At 44.8% G+C, this 22,132-nt stretch overlaps 1 protein-coding gene across 3 annotated transcripts in view; it reads left to right on the top strand.

Annotated features, from left to right (window-relative positions):
* The window catches only part of IRF2 (interferon regulatory factor 2), an 85,384-nt gene that overhangs the window by 23,499 nt on the left and 39,753 nt on the right, over window positions 1–22,132 (top strand). For 2 of the 3 annotated variants that reach the window (XM_032618163.1, XM_032618164.1), the window contains one exon: window positions 20,823–20,918. In XM_032618163.1, coding sequence (XP_032474054.1) covers window positions 20,832–20,918 — 87 coding nt within the window. In that variant the 5' untranslated portion in view covers window positions 20,823–20,831. Of the gene's footprint in view, window positions 1–17,171; window positions 17,196–20,822; window positions 20,919–22,132 lie in introns of those variants that run through there. The other variant, XM_032618162.1, reaches the window with a different exon arrangement.

Below are 22,132 nucleotides of genomic sequence, written 5' to 3'. Positions count from 1 at the left end.
TTCTTGTGAATTTCCATATGTACAACTTTGAAATAAGCTTCCAGATTATATCTTGAAAGCCTAAAATACTGTAAAGCAGTGTTTATAAGAAATAATTTTTTAAATGTAAAAATACATATCCACTGCTTTCTTCGACGAATTCTTCATAGTATTTAAATATACACTTTTTGTTTTCTTAAGGGCAAATCATCATTTTCCTTATCATAATTGCTTGTGTACCAGCCTTCTTTTACCAGGCTGCAAGCCCCCCTCTCTGTTCCCCTTCACATTATCTTTGATGCCTGGCATCCACAGTCAGGTCCTAGTTTATTAACTTAGCATCAGTCTTTGCCATACTCTTGGGCCCTGGGAACAGAGTGGTGAGCAGGCAGAATTGGTCTTGGGCCTTGTGGAGATTCTTGTCTAGGAAGGCAGACAGATTTGAGGCCTGGCCTGGCCTGCCAATGACGTGCTTTTGAAGCTAAGAGTTGAACAGTGTGAGTCAGCCAGTGAAAGGCGATGCCCTTGAGGACGGCAGGTACAGAGGCCTTGGGCTGCCCTGCTGGCCGGAGGGTCAGGGAGTAAGGCCAGCAGAGGGAGGGGAAGCTGGAGCCAGCGTGGGCGACAACAGTGGGCTCTAAGCAGATCATGTTTATGCTTTTACGAGAGCGTTCTGGCTGCCTGGCAGAGAGCAGACCGGGGTTGGGAGGTGGTGGGGAGACGTCAGAATGGCTGCTTGGTGCCGGCTTCGCTGAAGGAAGGAATTGTTCTGGAGCCGCTGGTTTCACTCTCTATTCTTACAGTGTTATAGCGACTCTCTTGGGAAGCAGTAAATACGTGCTCTGCTTGTTACTTGGAGGCCAAAGTGGTTACTGAAATGATCAGCCAAGTGGGAGCAGGTTATTCAGGCTTCCGTTTTCCCCAAGTTGAGGAAGAGTTGTAAATAAGAAACAAGAAGCAATAAAATAAAATTCAAGAATTAAAATTAAAAAAAGAGGAATGTACCACAGTGCTCACTGCAGCACTATTTACAATAGCCAGGACATGGAAGCAACCTAAGTGTCCATCGACAGATGATTAGATAAAGATGTGGTGCCTATGTACAATGGAATATTACTCAGCCATAAAAAGAAACAAAATTGAGTTATTTGTAGCGAGGTGGATGGACCCAGAGTCTGTCATACAGAGTGAAGTAAGTCAGAAAGAGAAAAACCAATACTGTATGCTAACGTGTATATATATGTAATCTAAAAACATAATAAAAATGGTACTGATGAACCTAGTTGCAGGGCAGGAATAAAGACGTAGACATTGAGAATGGACTTGAGGACATGGAGTGGGAGGGGGAAGCTGGGACGAAGTGAGAGAGTGGCATGGACATATGTACACTACCAAATGTAAAATAGATAGCTAGTGGGAAGCAGCCGCATAGCACAGGGAGATCAGCTTGGTGCTTTGCAATGACCTAGAGGGGTGGGGTAGGGAGGGTGGGAGGGAGGGGATATGGGGACATGTGCGTGCATACGGCTGATTCTCTTTGTTGTACAACAGAAACTAACACAGTATTGTGAAGCAATTATACTCCCATAAAGATCTGTTAAAAAAAACAGAAAGAAAAAAAGAAACAAAAAGCAAAACCCTTATTCATGGTGGGCTTTTCTTGAGCCAAGTGGTGGAAAAGCTGTGGGATCCGGAACTATTGTCATGAAAGAAAATGAAACTATGCCAGGAATGCCAGCTTTGGGGGCTCTGGTGACAACTCAGACTGGCCTGAAATGCCCTACAGAGAATCCTGTGGCGTGGGGCCTCTGAAGACTGAATATCTAAACCCTGCGTCACTGGCAGCCCAGGGACCCGTGCTTATGACTTCTTGCTTCCGCTGCTAACTTAACTTACGAGGTGAAGTAGTGTCACTTGGAAGCCAACCTCATGTTTTAGAATCTAAATAACTTCATGTAAATATTAGTTCAGAAGTTTAACTGGAGGTAAATCTTTGATGCAGAAATCTGAGAGCCTTCTCTAAGATATGCAGGCGGGGGACTTCCGTGGTCACGCGGGTGGTTAAGAATCCGCCTGCCAATGCAGGGGACACGGGTTCGAGCCCTGGTCCGGGAAGGTCCTACATGCCGTGGAGCAACTAAGCCCGCGAGCCACAACTGCTGAGCCTGCGCTCTAGAGCCCGTGCTCCGCAACAAGAAAAGCCACCACAAAGAGAAGCCCACGCGCCGCAACGAAGAGTAGCCCCCGCTCACCACAACTAGAGAAAGCCTGCGCCCAGCAACAAAGACCCAATGCAGCCAAAAATAAATAACTTTATTTTAAAAAGTAAAATAAAATATGCAGGTGGGCTTTTGGGTCATCTCACTTTTTGTTTTCTACACACCCGACACTTTAAATGACTTGTGGACCATCTTCCCCAGCAAATGAAGCTTCGAGGTTCCTTGTTCAGTTCATTGTCGCTTGATTGCGTGGCCCCTTATGGATGGACGGATAAAGTGATTGACGCGTGTACTTAATACAGTCGCCGTGCCTGGATTGAGAAAAAACTATCAACAGTTTAATTTAAGCACCACAGGGGGAATTTGCTAGAGTTTGTCGTATTTGCAGAAATGCTGTCGTTTCTCCCTCTGGACTGTAAATCACTTGCATGCTTCACTGTTGTCTTTCGTGCCAAGTCTTTTTCTTTGCAACTAGTTTAAGACTGCGAAAGTTGCAAAAATATTTGTAAAGAATTTTTTTTTTCTGAAACTCTGGAGAGTAACTTGCCAACTGAAGTCCCATCACTCCTGAATCCTTGAGCGTGTCTGTCCTGCAGACAAAGGCACACTCCACGTGACCGTCAGAATCAGGCATTTGACATGAGGACCATCTAACCCACAGACCCCATTCAGGTTTTGCCAGTTGTCTCGATAATGTCCCTCGTAGCAAAAAAAATCCCATCCAGGCTGAGGTGTCATGCCGTTGTCACCTTTCCTTAATGTCCATGAATTTGACATTTTTGATGATTATAAGCCAGTTATCTCATAGAATGTCTTTGAGTTTGTTGGTGGTTTCCTCATGGTTAGATTCAGATTATGCATTTTCTGCAAGGATATTTCAGACATGATGCTCTGTTCTTTTTGTTGCCTCCCCTTAGGTGGTGTATGTCTTTGACTTGTTCCTTTTTTGGTGATGTTCATTTGATTGTTTGAATACGTAGGTATCTGTCAGGCTTCTCCATTGTAAAGTTACTCTTTTCCCCTTCGTAATAAAAAATATTTTGTGGGAGGTGCTTTGAGTCTATGTAGCTGTCCTCTTCTCATCAACCTTTCACCCACTGGTTTTAACATCTGTGATGTTTCTTAACTGAATAATTACTACTTGGATCGCTGCCAGAGGCCATCTTCTAGTTCCAGCGTCTTTCTGTGGCAGGCACTGCACCTTGTGGAAAAGCTTCCTCTTCTCCCTATTTAGTTTTTCCGTAGATCCCTATTTCGTTCAGTGGGCTATAACACAATTTTATCATTATTTCAATGCTCAGATTGTCTCAGATTTGGCCAGTGGGAGCCCCTTCAGGTTGACTGCTATGTTCTTTTGACGTGTTCCCGGCATTCTTTGATCAGTTCCTTACTTTCTGGCCCCCAAGGTGGTTCAGGCTCATCTTTTGCTTTCCCTGCTCTAGCCCCGGAATCAGCCATTTTCCCAAGAAGCCCTGATTCCTTTTAGTGGAGACTGGTATTTAGAAACTAAGACTTGGGCATTACATGTGCTCATCACCATTGGTGTATTGCTGTCCCCAGACCCTCTTAGTGGACAGGGTTAGGGAATATTTGTACTGTTTATATGTATACTTACACATACACTCACTATTTACATCTATGTTTATTTCTGTATTTATGGAGATATATGAAAAACCGTGAAATTCAGTCCTATTCTAATGCAACACCCAGGGTTAGTCTCGTTTTCTTTCTGTATTTAAACTTCCTTCTCCCATAGTGAGCAACCTGGGTCACATTATCCTTAATGTATTAGTTAATCTACTCAACTGCCTGAACGTTTCTGATCTCATGTTCCCACGGCTGCCCCACCTCACTTCACTCTGTGGGTTCCTGTAATTTGGACTAGACAGCTGCCGCCCTCCTGTACAGGAGACCCTTCCTTCTGCTTGGGCCCTGAACCCCGCTCTGGGCTGTCCCTCCCTCCTGCGCCCATCCTCACTGCCACACATGGGCTTCAGCACTCCAGGCCTCCTCCCACCCACCTCTTTGTGCCAGTACTCCACACTGGGATGCTTCTGCCCTGCTTCCCTAATGTCTGCCATATTAAGTATGTTAGGGCAGCCATAAGTACCAACAGACTGGGTGGCTTAAACAACAGGAGTTTATTGTCTCACAGTTCTGTAGGCCAGAAGTTCTAAGTCAAGGTGTCAGCCGGATTGGTTCTTTCTGGGGCTCTAAGCACAAGTCTCCATGGGGAGAAGTTTCTCCTTAACTCTGGTGATTGCTGGCAATCCTGGACTTGTAGACGCATCAATCCGATCTTCAATCAGTCCAATCTCTATTTCTGTCTTCGTTTCACTTCTCTGCCTGTGGGCCTTTGTCCAGATTTCCCTCTTCTTGTAAGGACATCGGTCGTATTGGATTTAGGGCCTGTCCTATGGCAGAATGACCTCATTGTAACTTGATTACATCTACAGAGACCCTATTTCCAAATAAGGTCACATTCACAGTTTCCAGGTGGACATAAATTTGGGGGAACGCTGTTCAATCCATTGCCTCTGCTTTGTTCAGTTCCACCTAATGTGCTTTTGGGAGGGAGGGAGGAAAGAAGGGTAGAAGGAACTCTCTTAGTAGTTTTGAAAAGAATGTTCTCTGTTGACATATTCTTATTTTCTAAGCTAAAATTAGGGCACTCTGCTGACATCAGGACTCTTGGAAAACGCCGGACTTGGAGAGAGCACAGGATGGCACTCACTGTCATGTCGTGGGACTTTACAAGTCCCCACGGGGACTGCATCCCTCACGATACCTTTTCTGGAAAGCATTGCAGCCCGTTACTCTAACTGTTCAGGAAGCTTGATATGGTGCTGCCTGGGGTTGGGGTGCCCCCTCCCTGACCCCCTGTCCCCTAGCTGCCCAGTTCCAAGCAACAGTGTCTTGGTGCCCCTTGTCAGTCCCATACTAGGCGGTGCTGCCGGCTGTGTCTGAAGAATCGCTGGAGCACTTGGGAAGGGTGAGCCCTGACTGTCATCAGCACCTTCCAAGAAGGGAGCATTGTCAGTGCTGGGACCCAGGAGCCTGGGGAAGCCACCCCCGCCCTGGAAGTTTGCTGCCCCGATGCTTGAAAACCGACCCCACTCCCTGCTTCTTTTCACTTATTACCTTGTATTATATTCTGAGTTATCTTAACTTATATATTACTTATATAGAATACATTAAAATCCATACATAGAATATATAATTATGATTATTAACTATATCAACATATATATTCTGAGCATTTTCCCATGCCAATGAAATATTCTTCCATAGTTACAGTATTCCATGATTTGAGTCTACCACATTTTATTTAACCATCTTCCTACTGTCTGATATTTGGGTCAACTTAAAAATTTTGCTACTGTAAATAATTCCATCAAACATCCTTGACCTTAAATTTGTGTCTGCAGAAAATATTATTAAATAGCCACTATTTTTTTAAAACATCTTTATTGGAGTATAATTGCTTTACAATGGTGTGTTCGTTTCTGCTTTATAATAAAGTGAATCAGCTATATATATACATATATCCCCATATCTCCTCCCTCTTGCGTCTCCCTCCCACCCTCCCTATCCCACCCTTCTAGGTGGACACAAAGCATGGAGTTGATCTCCTTGTGCTATGCGGCTGCTTCCCACTAGCCATCTATTTTACGTTTGGTAGTGTATATATGTCCATGCCACTCTCTCACTTTGTCCCAGCTTACCTATCCCCCTCCCTGTGTCCTCAAGTCCATTCTCTACATCTGCATCATTATTCCTGTCCTGCCCCTGGGACATAACCATTGTTTTAGATTCCATATCTATGTGTTAGCATACGGTATTTGTTTTTCTCTTTCTGACTTACTTCACTCTGTATGACAGACTCTAGTCCATCCACCTCACTACAAATAACTCAATTTCGTTTCTGTTTATGGCTGGGTAATATTCCATTGTATATATGTGCCACATCTTCTTTATCCATTCATCTGTTGATGGACACTTAGGTTGCTTCCATGTCCTGGCTATTGTAAATAGAGCTGCAATGAACATTGTGGTACATGACTCTTTTTGCATTATGGTTTTCTCAGGATATATGCCCAGTAGTGGGATTGCTGGGTCGTATGGTAGTTCTATTTTTAGTTTTTTAAGGAACCTCCATACTGTTCTCCATAGTGGCTGTATCAATTTACATTCCCACCAACAGTGCAAGAGGGTTCCCTTTTCTCCGCACCCTCTCCAGCATTTATCGTTTGTAGATGTTTTGATGATGGCCATTCTGACTGGTGTGAGGTGATACCTCATTGTAGTTTCGATTTGCATTTCTCTAATGATTAGTGATGTTGAGCATCCTTTCATGTGTTTGTTGGCACTCTGTATATCTTCTTTGGAGAAATGTCTATTTAGGTCTTCTGCCCATTTTTGGATTGGGTTGTTTGTTGTTTTGATAATGAGCTGCATGAGCTGCTTGTAAATTTTGGAGATTAATCATTTGTCAGTTGCTTCATTTGCAAATATTTTCTCCCATTCTGAGGGTGAAATAGTAGACTGGCACTTTGCATGTCTTGTTTAAGCATTGCCACAAACACTAAGGAAACTATCCCCATTTTACAGATGAGAAAACCGAGGCATAAGGATCTTGGGTTCTGCTACCCTCTGCATTTGGTTCCTGAAGCATTGCCCTGGGGAGTGGCCTTAGGTACTGATGGAAATACTCCCAGACCTGGACGACTCCTACAGGAGTGGAGATAGTGGCAGAGACTAAGGAGTTTCTGAAGTTTTAGGGGAATGGCACATCGATTTCTCATTTAAGGGCACAACTACCCAGTCCTTGTCTCACATAAGGTATGGTGATAAAGTGGCAGTAGCCACAGACTCACTCCTTGCCCAGCTGTGGTGGACACAGGAGCTGCCGAGGTCATCCCTAGTCTCCACCTACCTGTGGATGGCCACGCTGTCCCAGAGTCACAGTGGCAGTCGGACCTCCAATAATGTCCTGCATCTTGGCCACCAAGTTAAATAAGGACAGTGCTAGGCCCTGTGGAGATCTAATCACTTATTCAGAAGTTCCAGGTCAAATTAATTAGCTGAGTCAGACAAGATCGATTATCATTAATATCTAGATATTTCTTGGGGCTGTCATATCAGTGTGAACAAAATGATCCTTGTGGTAATAGTTGAATCTGCATTGGTCAGGGAAAGCTTTTTTGGAAGGGTAGATTTAAAACTGGCCCCCGAATTCCAAGAGAGAAGTGAGCTGGTGTAGAGCGTGTAGGACACAATGGCGCTGAGAGATTGAAGCTGGTTGGAGTGGAATTGTGGACTGGGGGTTTGGCACTTTTCAGAGGTCCTGAAACTAAAAATGAGGGAGAAGAAAAAAGGCCTCACAGGCAAGTGATTGCTCTTCATACACACGGAAGGGTGTGGAAATTGACAAACACTAGCACTTTATTGGTTTTCAGTACCTTACAAAAGTATTCCTGTGAAATTAACTCTGAGATGGTGGACCATGGCTTCCATGGGGTTTAATTGTGTTCCTGAAATAGTTCTCCAGGTGAATCAATAATAGGCAGAGCCAGGCAGGATGCACTTTCCTCCTTGCCTGGTTTCATAAGACCCCTCTAGGACCCAGGTGGCCAGTGCTGGGGCCAGGTGACCCTGTTTTATGGCAGAGGCAGAGACTAAAATGAAACAACTGGAGAACACATCCAGTGACTCAAGTTAAAAAAAAAACTCTAATTCTTTCCTGTTGCTTCCTAAAGAGGGGATGGAAGTAAAGGGCTAGAGAGTGGAAAAATATTTTTATTTTGGAGTATGGGAACAGAGAAATACTGTTTTCCTGGTACCAATTACAAAAATAAAGCTCCAGCTGGACAGGATATGCAGTGCGTCTTGCTGATTTCCACCAGCCAGGAAGGTAGTAAAAGGGGCAGGAAGTGTGCATTGAAGGGGGTGGACTGGGTAACCAGGTTGGGACGCTGCTTTCTATTCATTAGGCCCGGCGAGTGCAGCCTGAGCAGTGCTCCCGCTGGTAGGGCTCCTAGGGTGGGTGCTGGGAGAGACTGGGAGGCACTGGGCTCTCAATGCCTCTTTATGTGGTCCCCAGTTTGACTTCATGGTCCAAAGGCTAAGTAAGGGCCTAAGACTCCTGTTTAAATCTGAGCTCTACCACCTGCTGTGAGCTTGGACAAGTTATTTAACCTTATGTGCCTCAGTTTCTTAATCTATCAAATGGGGATTTTAGTAGTACCTACCTTACAAGGTTGCTGTGAATCAAGTGAAGTAATACCCCTGGCCAGCTTAGAACTTGCCTAACCCTTCATCCTTGTTATCTAGTGTTAGTGTCACGGTGGTGTGGCATGGGATACTCTGGGCAATCCCTGTTTTCCAGGGCTTGCAGGTCTAGGTGGGATAAGGATGGCTCACACAGAAGCTCCCCCACTTAACATCAGGCTGGCTTCCCAAAGTTAATTCAGCTTGCTGAGGGTAAGTCAGGCTTTTCAAACTGGCCTGACTAAAAACTCAGAATAGCGCAGTTTCAGGTGGGTAACTTGCCTTTTCAGGAACCCCACAGGGGTGTCTTCTGAAGATACTTTGTTTTTACCTGGCACTGGACAACTCACTGTGATTTGGAAAGACTAGAACCGGCCTCAAAACTGTGTGTCTATCTTTGGGAACAAATGGTTCCCCATTCACGCCAGCCACATCTCGGGTGTTCGGTAGCAGTGTGTGGCCATTGGCTGCCTTGCTGAGCTGTGTGCGTATAGAACATGTCCAGTATCGCTGGATAGGGCTGGTCTGCATTTATTGGCTAGCTGCTGGGTGCAGAGTGCAGGGCTGGCTAGTTCTACACGTTAACATGTGTAGCGGTGTTAACAGGTTTGTGTCAGTGGAGAAAAGGCTCATAAAATAGCAGCAAAGAATGTGAGGCAGCAGAAGACGCATGTTAGAGGCAATGTGGGTTTTGTTTTTTGTTTTTTGTTTTGCGGTACGCAGGCCTCTCACTGTTGTGGCCCCTCCCACTGCGGAGCACAGGCTCCGGACGCACAGGCTCAGCGGCCATGGCTCACGGGCCCAGCCGCTCCGTGGCATGTGGAATCTTCCCGGACCGGGGCACGAACCCGTGTCCCCTGCATCGGCAGGCGGACTCTCAACCACTGCGCCACCAGGGAAGCCCAGAGGCAGTGTGTTTCATGGATTCAAGGGCAGTTGTGAATTGGCCAGGGTGGGCTTTGTGGAAGAGATGGCCTGTGAACTGTCTATAAAGGGGTCCCTGAGTACTGCCAGGCAAGACCTTTCTCCTGAGCTCTGGCCTCAGATATCTAATTGCCCATCCAACGTCTCTTGGGCTATCCCAAAGATATCTCAAATTCAGAAGTCCTGAAACCAATCTCAGTATTTCTCCTCTCGTTTTTTAAAAATTGAAGTATAGTTGGCTTACAATATCATGTTAGTTTCAGGTGTACAGCAAAGTGATTCAGCTTACATATATATATATATATATATATATATATATATATATACTTTTAAAAAATTCTTTTCCATTATAGGTTATTACAAGATATTAAATATAGTTCCTCGTGCTATACAGGAAATCCTTGTTATCTGTTTTATATATAGTGGTGTGTATGTGTTAATCCCAAACTCCCAATTTATCTCCCCTCACCCCACTATCCGTTTGGTAACCATAAGTTTCTTTTCTGTGTCTGTGAGTCTATTTCTGATTTGTAAATAAGTTCATTTGTATCATTTTTTTGGATCCCAAGTAAGTGATATCATATGATATGTGTCTTTCTCTGTCTGACTTACTTCTCTCAGTATGACCATCTCCGGGCCACTTGCAGCAACATGGATGGGCCCAAAGATGATCATACAAAGTATTTCTCCTCTTAAACCTTCCACGTTCCCTGTTGCAGAGTGGTTTGAAGAAGGAAGGGAGTCAGACATTCAGAAAGAAGAGTGGTGGTCTCTGTTTTTTTCTCTGGAGCTGGAGACAAGATCATTTGCTGGGATTGATGAGCGTGGAAGTGAGGTTGGAAAAATCTGAAAGTGCTCCCATGGGGAACAGGAAGCACTGATGAGGGAGAAGAAGAAGAAGAAAAAAAAAAAAAAGACCTGCAGAGACTTTTTGAAAGCTCCGGTGAGGTGATAAACCATAAATCTATAATGGTATTATTATTATTATGACAGGGTACTATTCAGCCCAGTCCTGAATTTTTGCCACCGGAGCAAACAAGAGGGAGAGACCCATGTGTAGTAAAGTGGTTGGGAAGCTGTGTTTGGGAAGAGTGGGACCAGAGAGTGGACATACTAGGGAGAGGAAGCGGGGAAGTGGAGCCTGAAGGGCAAAGATGGACCCTCTCTTGGAAAAGTGCACATATGCACAGATGCAACGTGTGCCATATATTTCTAAGGCTTACTCCCTGGGTCGAGAACTTCTGTTCTCTTTAGGCTGCGTTGAGAACTGTTTTCTAGAATGACCGTTGGCTCACCTGCAGTACTGAAAGCCAGAGATATTTTGGTGTCTTTCTAGCACACGTGTGGAGGCCATAAGTCAACTTCTCTGTCAGCTTATGGTGTGATTCAGAGGCTAAATCGTACTGTTTCAGGTACCAGGGTAGACTGTGGTCAGAGACAGGGAAATTTTTGTAAAGGAGCTATGGTAATGTCTTCTAAAAGGGTATAGAAAACATGCCTAATAAGAAAATTGTGGGTAGAATGGCAAATATGCAAAAACTATAGTCTGGGTGATTCTAAGTATGGGAAACTGTTTCTGTGGTATTTAGAAGTATTTAGACTTTTAATTTCATATGCATTTATATTCCATTCATGGTGAAATCTATTCCCCATCGGCCTCCCTGTTTTCCCATGACTCAACTGGAGATATTCATGAGACATACGAGACCTGGAAGGCCATTGGTTAATGGTACTAAATGGCAGTGATACCTACACTTAGCCGCATGACAATTATCCTAGGATAATAAAAAATAACTGATTCTTAAACCCTGGAGATTCTTATTCAGTAGTTCTAGGATGGGGCCAGGGAACCTTTTTTTTTGATCCCCCAAGTAATAATGCTGCACAGGCAGTTTTGGGATGCTGGTATAGGTGAAAAGAAAGTATAGCAAAGTATGCTTATGATATACTGAGCCATACTGGGTTATGATATATTGAGCTATTTATAGCAATCCTGCCACATCATTCAAGGTTGGGTTCCTGAAAAATCCATATAATAAGGGAATTCATGGTTGAATTGCTTAAAACCTGAGAAACACGGGGCTAGAAACTAAAATACTTAAATGAATCTATGACGTGTCTTTTTAACATTCAATAAAGTAAAACAGTAAGTGCATGAAATTATATCCGTGATACAATGGATAGCATACAATTGATTTCCATTACCTACTAACTCTCCTGAAGTTTAACAAAACTTTAAAATTGGTTTTGCATTGGTGTGGATAATATTATGCCGAGAGGCAAGCTTTTTTCTGCGTCGAGCGCTCCATCCAAATGCTGAATGTCTTTCTGATTTCCTGACTGCTAATTGTTGACTTGGCCCTACGGTCCCACCAGAGTATGTAGCGTGATTTGAATATTGTAGGCAGAGAAGTATTAAGTATAGCCAAATGGGTAAGTCTCAGACCCCCTCCAAAATGCACAGAGTCCTTTCATCTTAGCTCTGAGCATGGTATTTTCATGCCAAGCACATGCTGTTGAACTTCGCTTGTACATTTCACTTCTGTCTCCTGGGAGTCAGTTACCGCTGTAAGGGTTTGCCGCTTCTTCTCTTCTATTTCCTTCTCTTCCGTTTTCTACTTTCCACCATGACCTCTGCCTCCCCCACCATCCACATGCTCACACACATCTGTACACACAGCTGGGAACCAGTCTAGCTCAGTACGATGCTTTTTATACTTTTTTGGCCACAGTACCAATATAATAATATAAAGTTGAAACAAAAGTTTAATGAAACAATGCTTACTGTTATTTGGGGAACCCTCATAGTTTCTGTTCTGTAGTCTCATACATTAAAGTGCTTATCGTCATCCTGTAATTCAGATCTTAATCCAATAAACTGATTTCCTGACCCTCTAATGGGTTGCTACTGGATGTTTGGAATAAAAACTGTTTTAGAGGTTTCGGGCATATTCTTCCAGTCAGGAAGATCTGGGTTTGAATCTTAGCTTTACCACTTGACAGCTCTGCATCTTGGGAGGTAGCTTCATTTCCTCATCTGTAGAGATGGAGATAAGATACTATACCTCGTACAGATTGTTTGAAGATGGAATGAAATAATGCATGAAAAGCATTGGTATCCCATTCTTAGTAAGGGCCTGAGCCAATGTGACGGGGTTAAAGAGAATGATGATGATGAGAATGGTGGTGGTGGTGATATTCAGTTTTCAACTACAGCTTCCTCTCAATTCACATAATTTTAAACTGAAATTCTTATTTTTTCAAAAAGGTACACAAAAGTCAGTGTGGGGAGTGTAGGATGTTATGTAAGAGGAACTTATATTTTGGGAAGGATTACTGCATATTCAGGAAAAATCACCACTAAAAATTGCTATTATATTCCTACAGATGTATTGCCACTTGTGCGTGCGTTTTTCTTTTCCTGCGTGTTCCCATAGCCACCATCCTGGACAGAGCTGCAGCTCTGGCTACCGGCTTCCTTGCCTCCACGTGTTCCTGCAGAGAGTGCTGCTTGGTTCACGATGAAACGAGGCCATTCAGAGCTTTTTAGTAGCCCCTGTAAACAAGCTGAGTATCTAGCTGGGCATTGGAGACCCTCCAGAAAGACCTGGGCTCAAATCTTGGTTCCCCATCTGGGGGCTTGTGTGACTTGGACACTTTTTTCTTTTTTTAAAGTTACCTTTTCAAGCTATCCTTTTTCTCATCTCTAGAATGAGGATAATAATATTTAACTGAGTAGGGCTGTTGTGAGGGTTAGTGATGATATTTGTAAACTATCCAGTCTGTGCTTCTCACACGCTGGCTGGCTCGTATGAAGCTTCCCCCATGTTGGTACATGCATCAGTTGCTCTGCCCACATCAGCAAAGACATCTTCCTCAGTTCTGCTTTGGCCATTAGTACCAGCCTTTACCTTGCCTAACTTGGCCTGCAGCCTTTTCTCTGCCGAAGTGATCCCTCCCTACCTTATAAGCTCTTCCTTTACCATAAAGCTTTCGCTGATGAACCCATCTAATAATGATTTATGAACGAGTTCACCTAGTTGGCAGTTAATCATATACTGCCTTCGGATCTCTATTGCAGTCTTTTATTATTATAATTATAGTATTATCAGTTAGCTTTATATGATTTATGTCTCATGCCCCCAGGTAATTTATTAATTCCTTGAGGGTAGCGATACTGTCTTACACGTCTTTGAATCCTCCACAGCACTTAGCACAGTTCCTTGTAATAACGTGTATGTAATAAATATTTGTTGGTACACTGGATGACTGGATACTGCAGACAGCACATCCACAGGAGGATTGGGTCCAGTGCTTAGAGTTGTGAGAGAAGGTTTAATGGATGAAAATAGACTTGAGCTGGCTTTTGTTGGGAGGGTAACATTGATGTAGGTTGATACGAGGGGTGGTGCATGGCTATGTGGGGAGAACTATTAGGTGACAGGAGCCTGCACAGGCATGTTTAAAACAAATGATGCAGCTGCAGAAGAGATGGCACTGAGCACTGCTGTGATTGGCTTCTGTGACACAGCCTCAAAGTTAGGTCCTGTGCTTAGCAACTCAGCTCCCATCCCTTTGCTTTCCCTGTTGCCCGGTTGTGGCTTATCTCCTGTGACGCTGTAACTGGGAACTGATGCGCTGTGGGGCTTCTGGTAGAAATTCTCTACGTTTTCCTCTGAGTGAAGATGCCTTTATCTCCTCTTCATTCCCAAAGGAAATTTTCACACTGTATATAACATTTTAAAATAGCAATTATTTTCTTTGGGTGCTTTAAAGGCATCTTTCCATTGTCTTCTGTTTTCCATTGTTTCTGTTGAGGAGTCACTGTAAGCCTTCTGGGTTTTGTGTTTTTTGGTTTTTGAAGGTCATGAGCCTGTTTTTCCTCTGGCTGTTTTTAAGATTTTTCTCTATACTTTTGGTTTTCATCAAGTGTGCCCTACAGTATGCCTAGGTGTGGTTTTATTTATAGTTGCCAGTTTGGGGTCTGTAGTGAGTATTAAACCTGTGGTTAGGTGGTCATTGATCACTGTCTCTTCAAATTTTGCTCCTGCTTCATTCTTTCTCTTATCTTTGTGGAACTTCCAACTACCCATGTTTAGACCTTTGTAGGTCTAAAATACAGTCTATGGATTTTATGGAGTCTGTTTTTACATGTTCCACTTTTTTGTCTCAGTGCTTCATTCTGTCTGTTTCATTGTGACCTCTCTTCTGGTTCACTATTTCTTCCCCTAGTGATGTCTAATCTATTGGTGAACCCATCCATCGAGTTCTTAATTTTAATTATTTATACTTTAGTTGTAGAATTTCTATTGTTTTATAGTCTCCAGTTCTCTGAAAAATTTTTCCATCTTGCCTTTTATTTCCTTGAATGTATTAGGCATAGCTGTTTTAAAGATTATGTCTGGAAACATTTGCTATGTGTATATTCATTATATCTGTATAAAATCTGTGTATGTATCCCTATTGGTCCATTTCTATTGTTCATTACTTCCCTTGGTTTTCTATTTTCTTGTCTTTTAGCCTTGTATTCCTAGCTGTATTGATTGAATGCTGGGCATTGTATCTGAAAAACAGCACAGAGAATATGAATCTTAGGATAATGTCATCTTTCCTCAAGATATGATTTAACTTAACTTCTGGTAGTTCCAGATCGTTTTAATTTGGTCAAGGATTGAAATTAATCAAAGCTGGGCTTTAGTCTTTGAGGTTAGTCCATTTCCATTTAGTTTTATCCCTTACAAAGCTTGCATGTTTGGAAAGAGGGAGGTTTCCAGGACTCCCTTTTCTTTAGCTTCAATTCTTATCCCCCTAGTCACTGAATGTGTCAACAGCTCTGCTCAGCTTTGATGCCCTAAAGCCTCCTCTTCTGGATTCAGCAGATGCCCCTAGGCTAGGAGAAGAGCTGCCCCAAACATCAGGCTTACCATCCTGGGTTTCTTTCTTCTCCCAGATCTTGCCCTCCTAATTCTTTACTACCATCTTAGTTCTCTGATGTTTCCAAATATATTTTTTAAAACACACTTTGTGGGACTTCCCTGGTGGCTCAGTGGCTAAGAATCCGCCTGCCAATGCAGGGGACACGAGTTCGATCCCTGGTCCAGGAAGATCCCACATGCCGCGGAGCAGCTAAGCCCATGTGCCACAACTATTGAGCCTGCGGTCTAGAGCCCACGAGCCGCAACTACTGAACCCACGTGCCACAACTACTGAGGCCCGCACGCCTAGAGCCCGTGCTCCGCAACAAGGGAAGCCACTGCGACGAGAAGCCCGCACACCACAGTGAAGAGTAGCCCCCGCTCGCCTCAACTAGACAAAGCCCACGCACAGCAACAAAGACCCAATGCTGCTAAACAAAACAAAACAAAACAGAAAACACACACTTTGTTTAGGTTTCTTAGTTATTCACCAGGAGAGTTAGGTCTGAGTTACCTACCGTGCCATTACCAGAAGCAGCACCCTGTCAGCCAAGGATTTTATTATCTAAAATCTAGCAGAGATGTTTAGAAGTCTGTAATACAGAACACTAACATGATTTAAGTGGTATTTTAGGATGACTGATACGTCAGTGGTATGCAAAACAGAGAGGGCTTGGGAATACCTCCATAAGTAGAACAGTTAAAAGACCATCATAACTGAATACTTTCTGAAGTGAGAGGAAGACAGGCATTACGGTTTCTGAGTCTGGGGATTTGCAGACAGACCTGAACGAGAGTCTGGGCTCCCCTACTGACCAGCAGGTTGCCTTTGGGCAGTTCCCCAACCTATCCCCTCATCTGAAATATGGGGTAGTAAAGTCCCTGCCTCCTAGGGTTAAAAGAGAAGTGAGAAGCTCCCAGAAAACCCTGGTTTTCTTGCGTGGCATATAGGAAGTACTCGGTAGTAGTAGCCATTGCTGTTACTATTCCAAGACCCGAACCTCAGTTATTTAAGTTAGAATTCAAGATCACTGTTAATGACACTGATCAGGACCACAGTTAGCATAGTCAGCTTCATGGGGGATGCGATTTATGTCCTGTGTATCACAGTGAACAGCTCATGTGCCTTTATGGAGCAGCCCTGGTGCCAGTAATATTCTAAATACTTGCCATGTACTGAATTGATTTGTAGCAATGCCATAGTTTTGAAGATGATCCCAACCCGAAATCTCCAAGATGTAAGGATAGCTGATTTTCCAAAGTCAGGCTTGAGGGTAGAAGCTTCATATTTTAGGTTTATAGAACCATAAATTTAAGCATTTCACTTTTAAAAACAGCACAGTGTACAAGAAATGAAGCTTACAGAAAAGATAGATCAGATTATGAGCCTTCATGTTACCAACGGATTCCTAGAATCACAGATAACCTAAGAAATTATCTTTGTGAAACCTCTCCTTTTTCTAGATGATCAAAGTATCCACCAGAGAGATTGAGTGACTGGCCCGAGGACACACAGTGGTAATGACAAAGCCAGGACTGGAACACGAGCATCCCGATTTCTGGTGTATTTTGGTCCTCATGGCAAAAATAGCACCTCTTTGTCTTCTCTACCGAGTTCCATGCCTTCTTCAGCTCTGTTCAAGCAACGCTGGCCTGGGTGTTGCTGCCCATGGGAAACTTGCCTTAAAGAAGGAAGACCAGTCTATCATCTTGAATTTCACTGATAGAAGCTAGAAAACACATGCCACGTAGGCATGAGTTTCTGGTGCTGGCTGCATGTAGAATTCTACCTTTCCTTTCTTTCACCGGAGGATGCATACTTGAGCGTCATGAGAAGTCTATGTCAAATGGCAACCTTTTTATTCTGGGTTGTGTGGCAAGACGACTGGTAATTCATTACCTGTTCAGTGTGTTTGTCGCAGGGGGCGGGGGAGCAGGCTGTAAAATCAAGTAAGACAGAGGAAGTGCCTCCAGGTAAAAGGGTTACCTTTCATTGTGTATCATCGGGGATGTCCTAGCTGTTAAAAACAGCAACACCATAGAACCTGAAATAAGTGAAGCCCTTGATAATAGAGTTTTCCCTACTCGGATCAGATATTTGCTATATTTGCTTTTCCTAAAAATCTGCTTGTAATTAATGACAGCCCTGATGACTGACTTAGAACAGTTTTTACACGTGTGACTTCCGTAGTGTTTTGGCTAGGTGAGCGATAAATGTTGAGGTTTGGCTGAGCTGCATCCTTGTTAGAAACACACAGGATGGAAATAGGGGCTGGGCCAACGGGTAGATGATACAGCAGCACCTGCCACACTGAGGCTAGTAGAGGAGGCCTGTCTGCCAGGATGACCAGACTTCGTAGCGAGTCGCAGAGGAGCCAGGTGAGTCTGGATCCTTGTTCCGTGGAGTGTGGTCCAAGGACCTAGGAGCTTGTTAGAAATAGAGAATCCCAGGACTCACCAAAACCTGCTGAATTGAGATTTGTATGTGCGTTAATGTCGGTGAAGCACTGGTCTAGGTTTTGTAATCAGCTCTTATCTTTGCTCTTAACAACACTGATCATCGGCAGGCCGACTCTCAACCACTGCACCACCAGGGAAGCCCTAGGCTTTAGTTTTAAAGACAGAAAGCTTTTTGAACTATTACAGGTGACCGTTGTTTCCAAATGGGTTGTCTGTGAAAAAAAATAGGGGAGGGGGCTTCCCTATTTTGAGAAGTCCGCCTGCCGATGCAGGGGACACGGGTTCGTGCCCCGGTCCGGGAAGATCCCACGTGCCGCAGAGTGGCTGGGCCCGTGAGCCATGGCCGCTGAGCCTGCGCGTCCGGAGCCTGTGCTCCGCAACGGGAGAGGCCACTGCAGTGAGAGGCCCGCGTACCGCAAAAAAAAAAAAAAATAATAGGGGAGGAATATATTATTATAATGACGGATTGGAAGCAGGGGCGTGTTTCTGTGTTGCTAAGCTTGTCATCTTGTCCCCTCGGAAGCGCGTGTCACTACGTAGCTACTCTTCCTACTGCCCTGACTTAGCTGCGCCCTTTCTGTGTCTTAAGATCTTCTCAAGGAGGAGGATCTGATCGGATTGACTGGGCAGAGCCCAGTGCACACTCGCCCAGTGCATCTAATGTGGGCAGCTTTTCCTGACGCTCCCAGAACTCTCCATAACTCCTCTTATCATCCTGGACACAAGATGCTCCGTGGGCTGTGGGAATTATCTTCTCCCCTGTCTCCCGCTAGACTGGGAGTCCCTAGATGGCAGGGACTGTCGTCTTCTTCCTATTCCTGGAACATCACTCTTGATATATGATCTTTGAGTGGGTGGGTGAAAGAGTGAGTGAGTGGAACAACTTGAGACCCACTCAGAGCAGCTGTGTTGGGGGCTCCCTGTGGCCGTTCCACGTCCTTTTGGACTGTCCCTGCAGTTCCTGTCACTCCTGAAGACACCAGATGAGTGGGCGGGGCCAGCCTGCCATGGTGACGGCACCTTGCCTGATCTTCAGAACTGGCCCGGTCCTTGTATTGCACATCTCGCGGGGGCGGAGTGGGGGTACGGCCGCATTTAGGCTTTCTGGATTAGCCAAAGACCTAGAAGAGGTAGAGCTCTTACTCCCAGCGAATTTACACTTTGGTTAGGAAGAGAGGCTGAGCACAGCTGAAAAGTTTACATTTAAGATAAGAGTTAGATAAGAAGAAAGACAACATTGGAATAGCTGCCCTGATGCAACGTTCGATTTTCAAATGAGCAGTTCAGGATCCCTGGGTATTGTGGGGCCTGGAGGGGGACGGGTTCCTTCCGCTGGAGCGTCCAGGGGACGGGCCTCGTGGTGGAGGAGGGCGGAGGCTGCGTCTTGGAGCACTGCTGGGGATTGGCAAGGCCAGGAAGGAGGAACAGAGAGGCAGCGGCAGGCGGCGTCTGAGACAGCGAGTAGGTCAGAAGTGGGGCAGAGGGCCAAGGGAAAGGCAGGGGCTAGGATTTAGCTCCAGAATTGAATTAGACTCTACAGGCAGAGGGTGGGGCCCCAGGTGGCAGAGCAGCTGCACGTAGGGGAGATGGGAAGGCCTTTGTGAGCTGGACGAGCAGATTACTGAGACTTTGACCATCTCAGCCTGAAGTCATCTGGATAGAATATTCAGAGCTCGTTTTCGGAGGAGAAAATGAATAAAGGAAAGATGAGGCAACCAGGGGTTGGAAAGAGGATGATGTCCCACTGTGCACGAAGTCCTGTGGAATGGATACTTGGTCGCCATTGCCTCTGCTTTTGAATCCTGCATCGAATTTAAACTTCCGTGTAAACAGGCTGAAGATGAGTGATAGACGGCACTGTGTTAGTGACCCCGCTCTGGGTGTATTTAGGTGGACAAGGGAAAGACTGTATAGAAATGCATCTGGAAGGAGGGGAGAGAGGTGTTATGTGGGCTGGTGGAGGACAGGTGACCCCAGGCCAGAGGAGGCGCATGGCAGTGAGGAAAGACCCTGAGGGAACACTCCAAATAAGAGATGCTTTCGGGCTTCCCTGGTGGCGCAGTGGTTGAGAGTCCACCCGCCGATGCAGGGGACACGGGTTCGAGCCCTGGTCCGGGAAGATCCCACATGCTGCGGAGCAGTTAAGCCCGTGTGCCACAGCTACTGAGCCTGCGCTCTTGAGCCCACGTGCCACAACTATTGAAGCCCATGTGCCACAACCACTGAAGCCTGCGTGCCTAGAGCCTGTGCTCCACAACAAGAGAAGCCACTGCAATGAAAAGCCCTCGCACTGCAACGAAGAGTAGCCCCCGCTCGCTGCATCTAGAGAAAGCCAGCGCACAGCAACAGAAGACCCAACGCAGCCAATAAAATTAATTAATTAATTAATTAATTAATTAAATTAATCTTTTTTTTTTAAAAAAAAGAGATGCTTTCACATCAAAGCGATGCTGAAGCCAGAGCTAGAGGCTGGTGCACTCTGCAGGGAGACAGACGACATCAGGAGGGGTGGCCAGTGGGTGAAAGGCCTTGGAATCGCGTGAATTGATTCCGTAAGCGCTTGGAAGTGCCCATGCCGGGGCTTCGACACACGTCTGTTACCCAGATACCCTCGAGGAATGACATGGTTATTCTGTCCACCCTCGGCTCTTGGAAGGATAATACCCAAAGGTATTTGTCAGGCCCTGGTCCTCTGAGTACCTGATACACTGAAGGTACCTGCCGTAAACACAGCCCAGCGTTAGGTGTCCGGGCCCTGTGACTGGCCGAGTTTCTGCGTCATGGGACCCTCTCAGCTGAGAGCAGGGGTGGCCTGCACCACCACCCCACCGAGACGGCCCCTGGGGAATGAGTACCGCACTCAAGCAGGGGCGGGGGGCTCTAGGGCAAAGCCCCTAATAAGCTCTCAGGGCCCCCCCAGCCCCCATGTACACATAAGCTGTGCGGTTTTGAGGAAGAGGAAAATAGAAGAGGGTCAGGCAGGGGTGTCAGACTTCACGGTGCAGACATGACAGTGGGTAGCAGAAATGCCTGACGTGTTGCTTCTCTTCTGCAGAAGGGCGCCATGCCGGTGGAGAGGATGCGCATGCGCCCGTGGCTGGAAGAACAGATCAACTCAAACACAATACCAGGGCTGAAGTGGCTTAACAAGGTAAGTGCGTGTGTGCGCGTCTGCTTGTATGCGCATGGGTTTGTGTATCTGTGTGAGAGAGACCCTCACTAAGCCGGTGCCTGTGGATCACCGCAAGTGAAACTGTTCTTCGTGTCCAAAATATTATGCTTATTTACAAAAAAACAACCAAGCAAAAAGGATCATGAAAATATGAAATTATCATACAAGGAAGACTTACCATCCTCTCAGACTGTAGCCTCGACCCCGAGGTAAGGCTCTGGTCTCGTGGATGACTGTTGATGGGAAGCTTCTTGCTGTATTTCTGTTCAGTAATTCTTACCCTTTTCCTTCTCTAAATTCCTTTCTTCTGGTTTTCGAGGATTAGAGGACATGGAAACTGTAGGGCTTTCTGCTGGGAATGGAGCATATTGATTTTCTTTTCAGTATTCTTTATGTAAAGAAAACTTTTGTTTTTGTCTTAAAAAATGGTTTTATTTTTATCATGAAATCCTGTTTGTGTGCCTACCTGTCCTAAAAAAGCAGTATTGCATCATTTACACCCCCTATCTATACATAAATACTTCCTTACTTTTATCAACCTGAAAACTCTCAGTTTACTTGATCCTGCCTCTCATGGCGGAATCAGGAAGACATTGGATGTGAAAGTAAAGACCACCTGAAAACATTTAGTTAAAATCTAGAAAAGCAACGAATACATCATGCTTTCTCTAAGATGGCCCGAGAGAGAGATTGCTCTCGCACTACCAGGAATTGCAGTTCTTCGGAGCAAATGTCGTCTTCCTCTTCTGCCTCCCCTCTGCGTTTTTAATCTTAAGGACACGATGAATAATTTAGCAGGTCAGCTCCAGAGCTTCGAGCCAGATTGTGGCCGCTCCTAACAAGAGTACAAAATATTGCAGCATACTTTTTTTTTACTAATGTTACTCCTTGCTTCATTTTATTTTTTCAGTTGTCTCTCAGATCTTATTTCTTTTTGTTCTTTTCCCCTCATTTACCTATTTTTTCACTTATTTTAAGTGTAACAGTGTATGTATTTGAATGGATCTGAGTCCCTTCTGAAACAAGATGGGGTAGAAGTAAACAGAAATACTTTAAGTAAAGCGTATGCTCACTTCACGTGACCTGTCATATATTTTAAGGTCTAATGGCAAACAATATATTTTTCCAGGCTTGCAATGTCTATAGTGTTTTAGGTTTATATCCTGGAGGGGCTTTGTAATTAGCCTGTTGCA

Source organism: Phocoena sinus, chromosome 21, assembly GCF_008692025.1.
Source record: "Phocoena sinus isolate mPhoSin1 chromosome 21, mPhoSin1.pri, whole genome shotgun sequence".
Classification (NCBI taxonomy): Eukaryota; Metazoa; Chordata; class Mammalia; order Artiodactyla; family Phocoenidae; genus Phocoena; species Phocoena sinus.
Note: the sequence above shows the minus strand (reverse complement) of the source record. Positions and strands in the feature narration are given on the sequence as shown.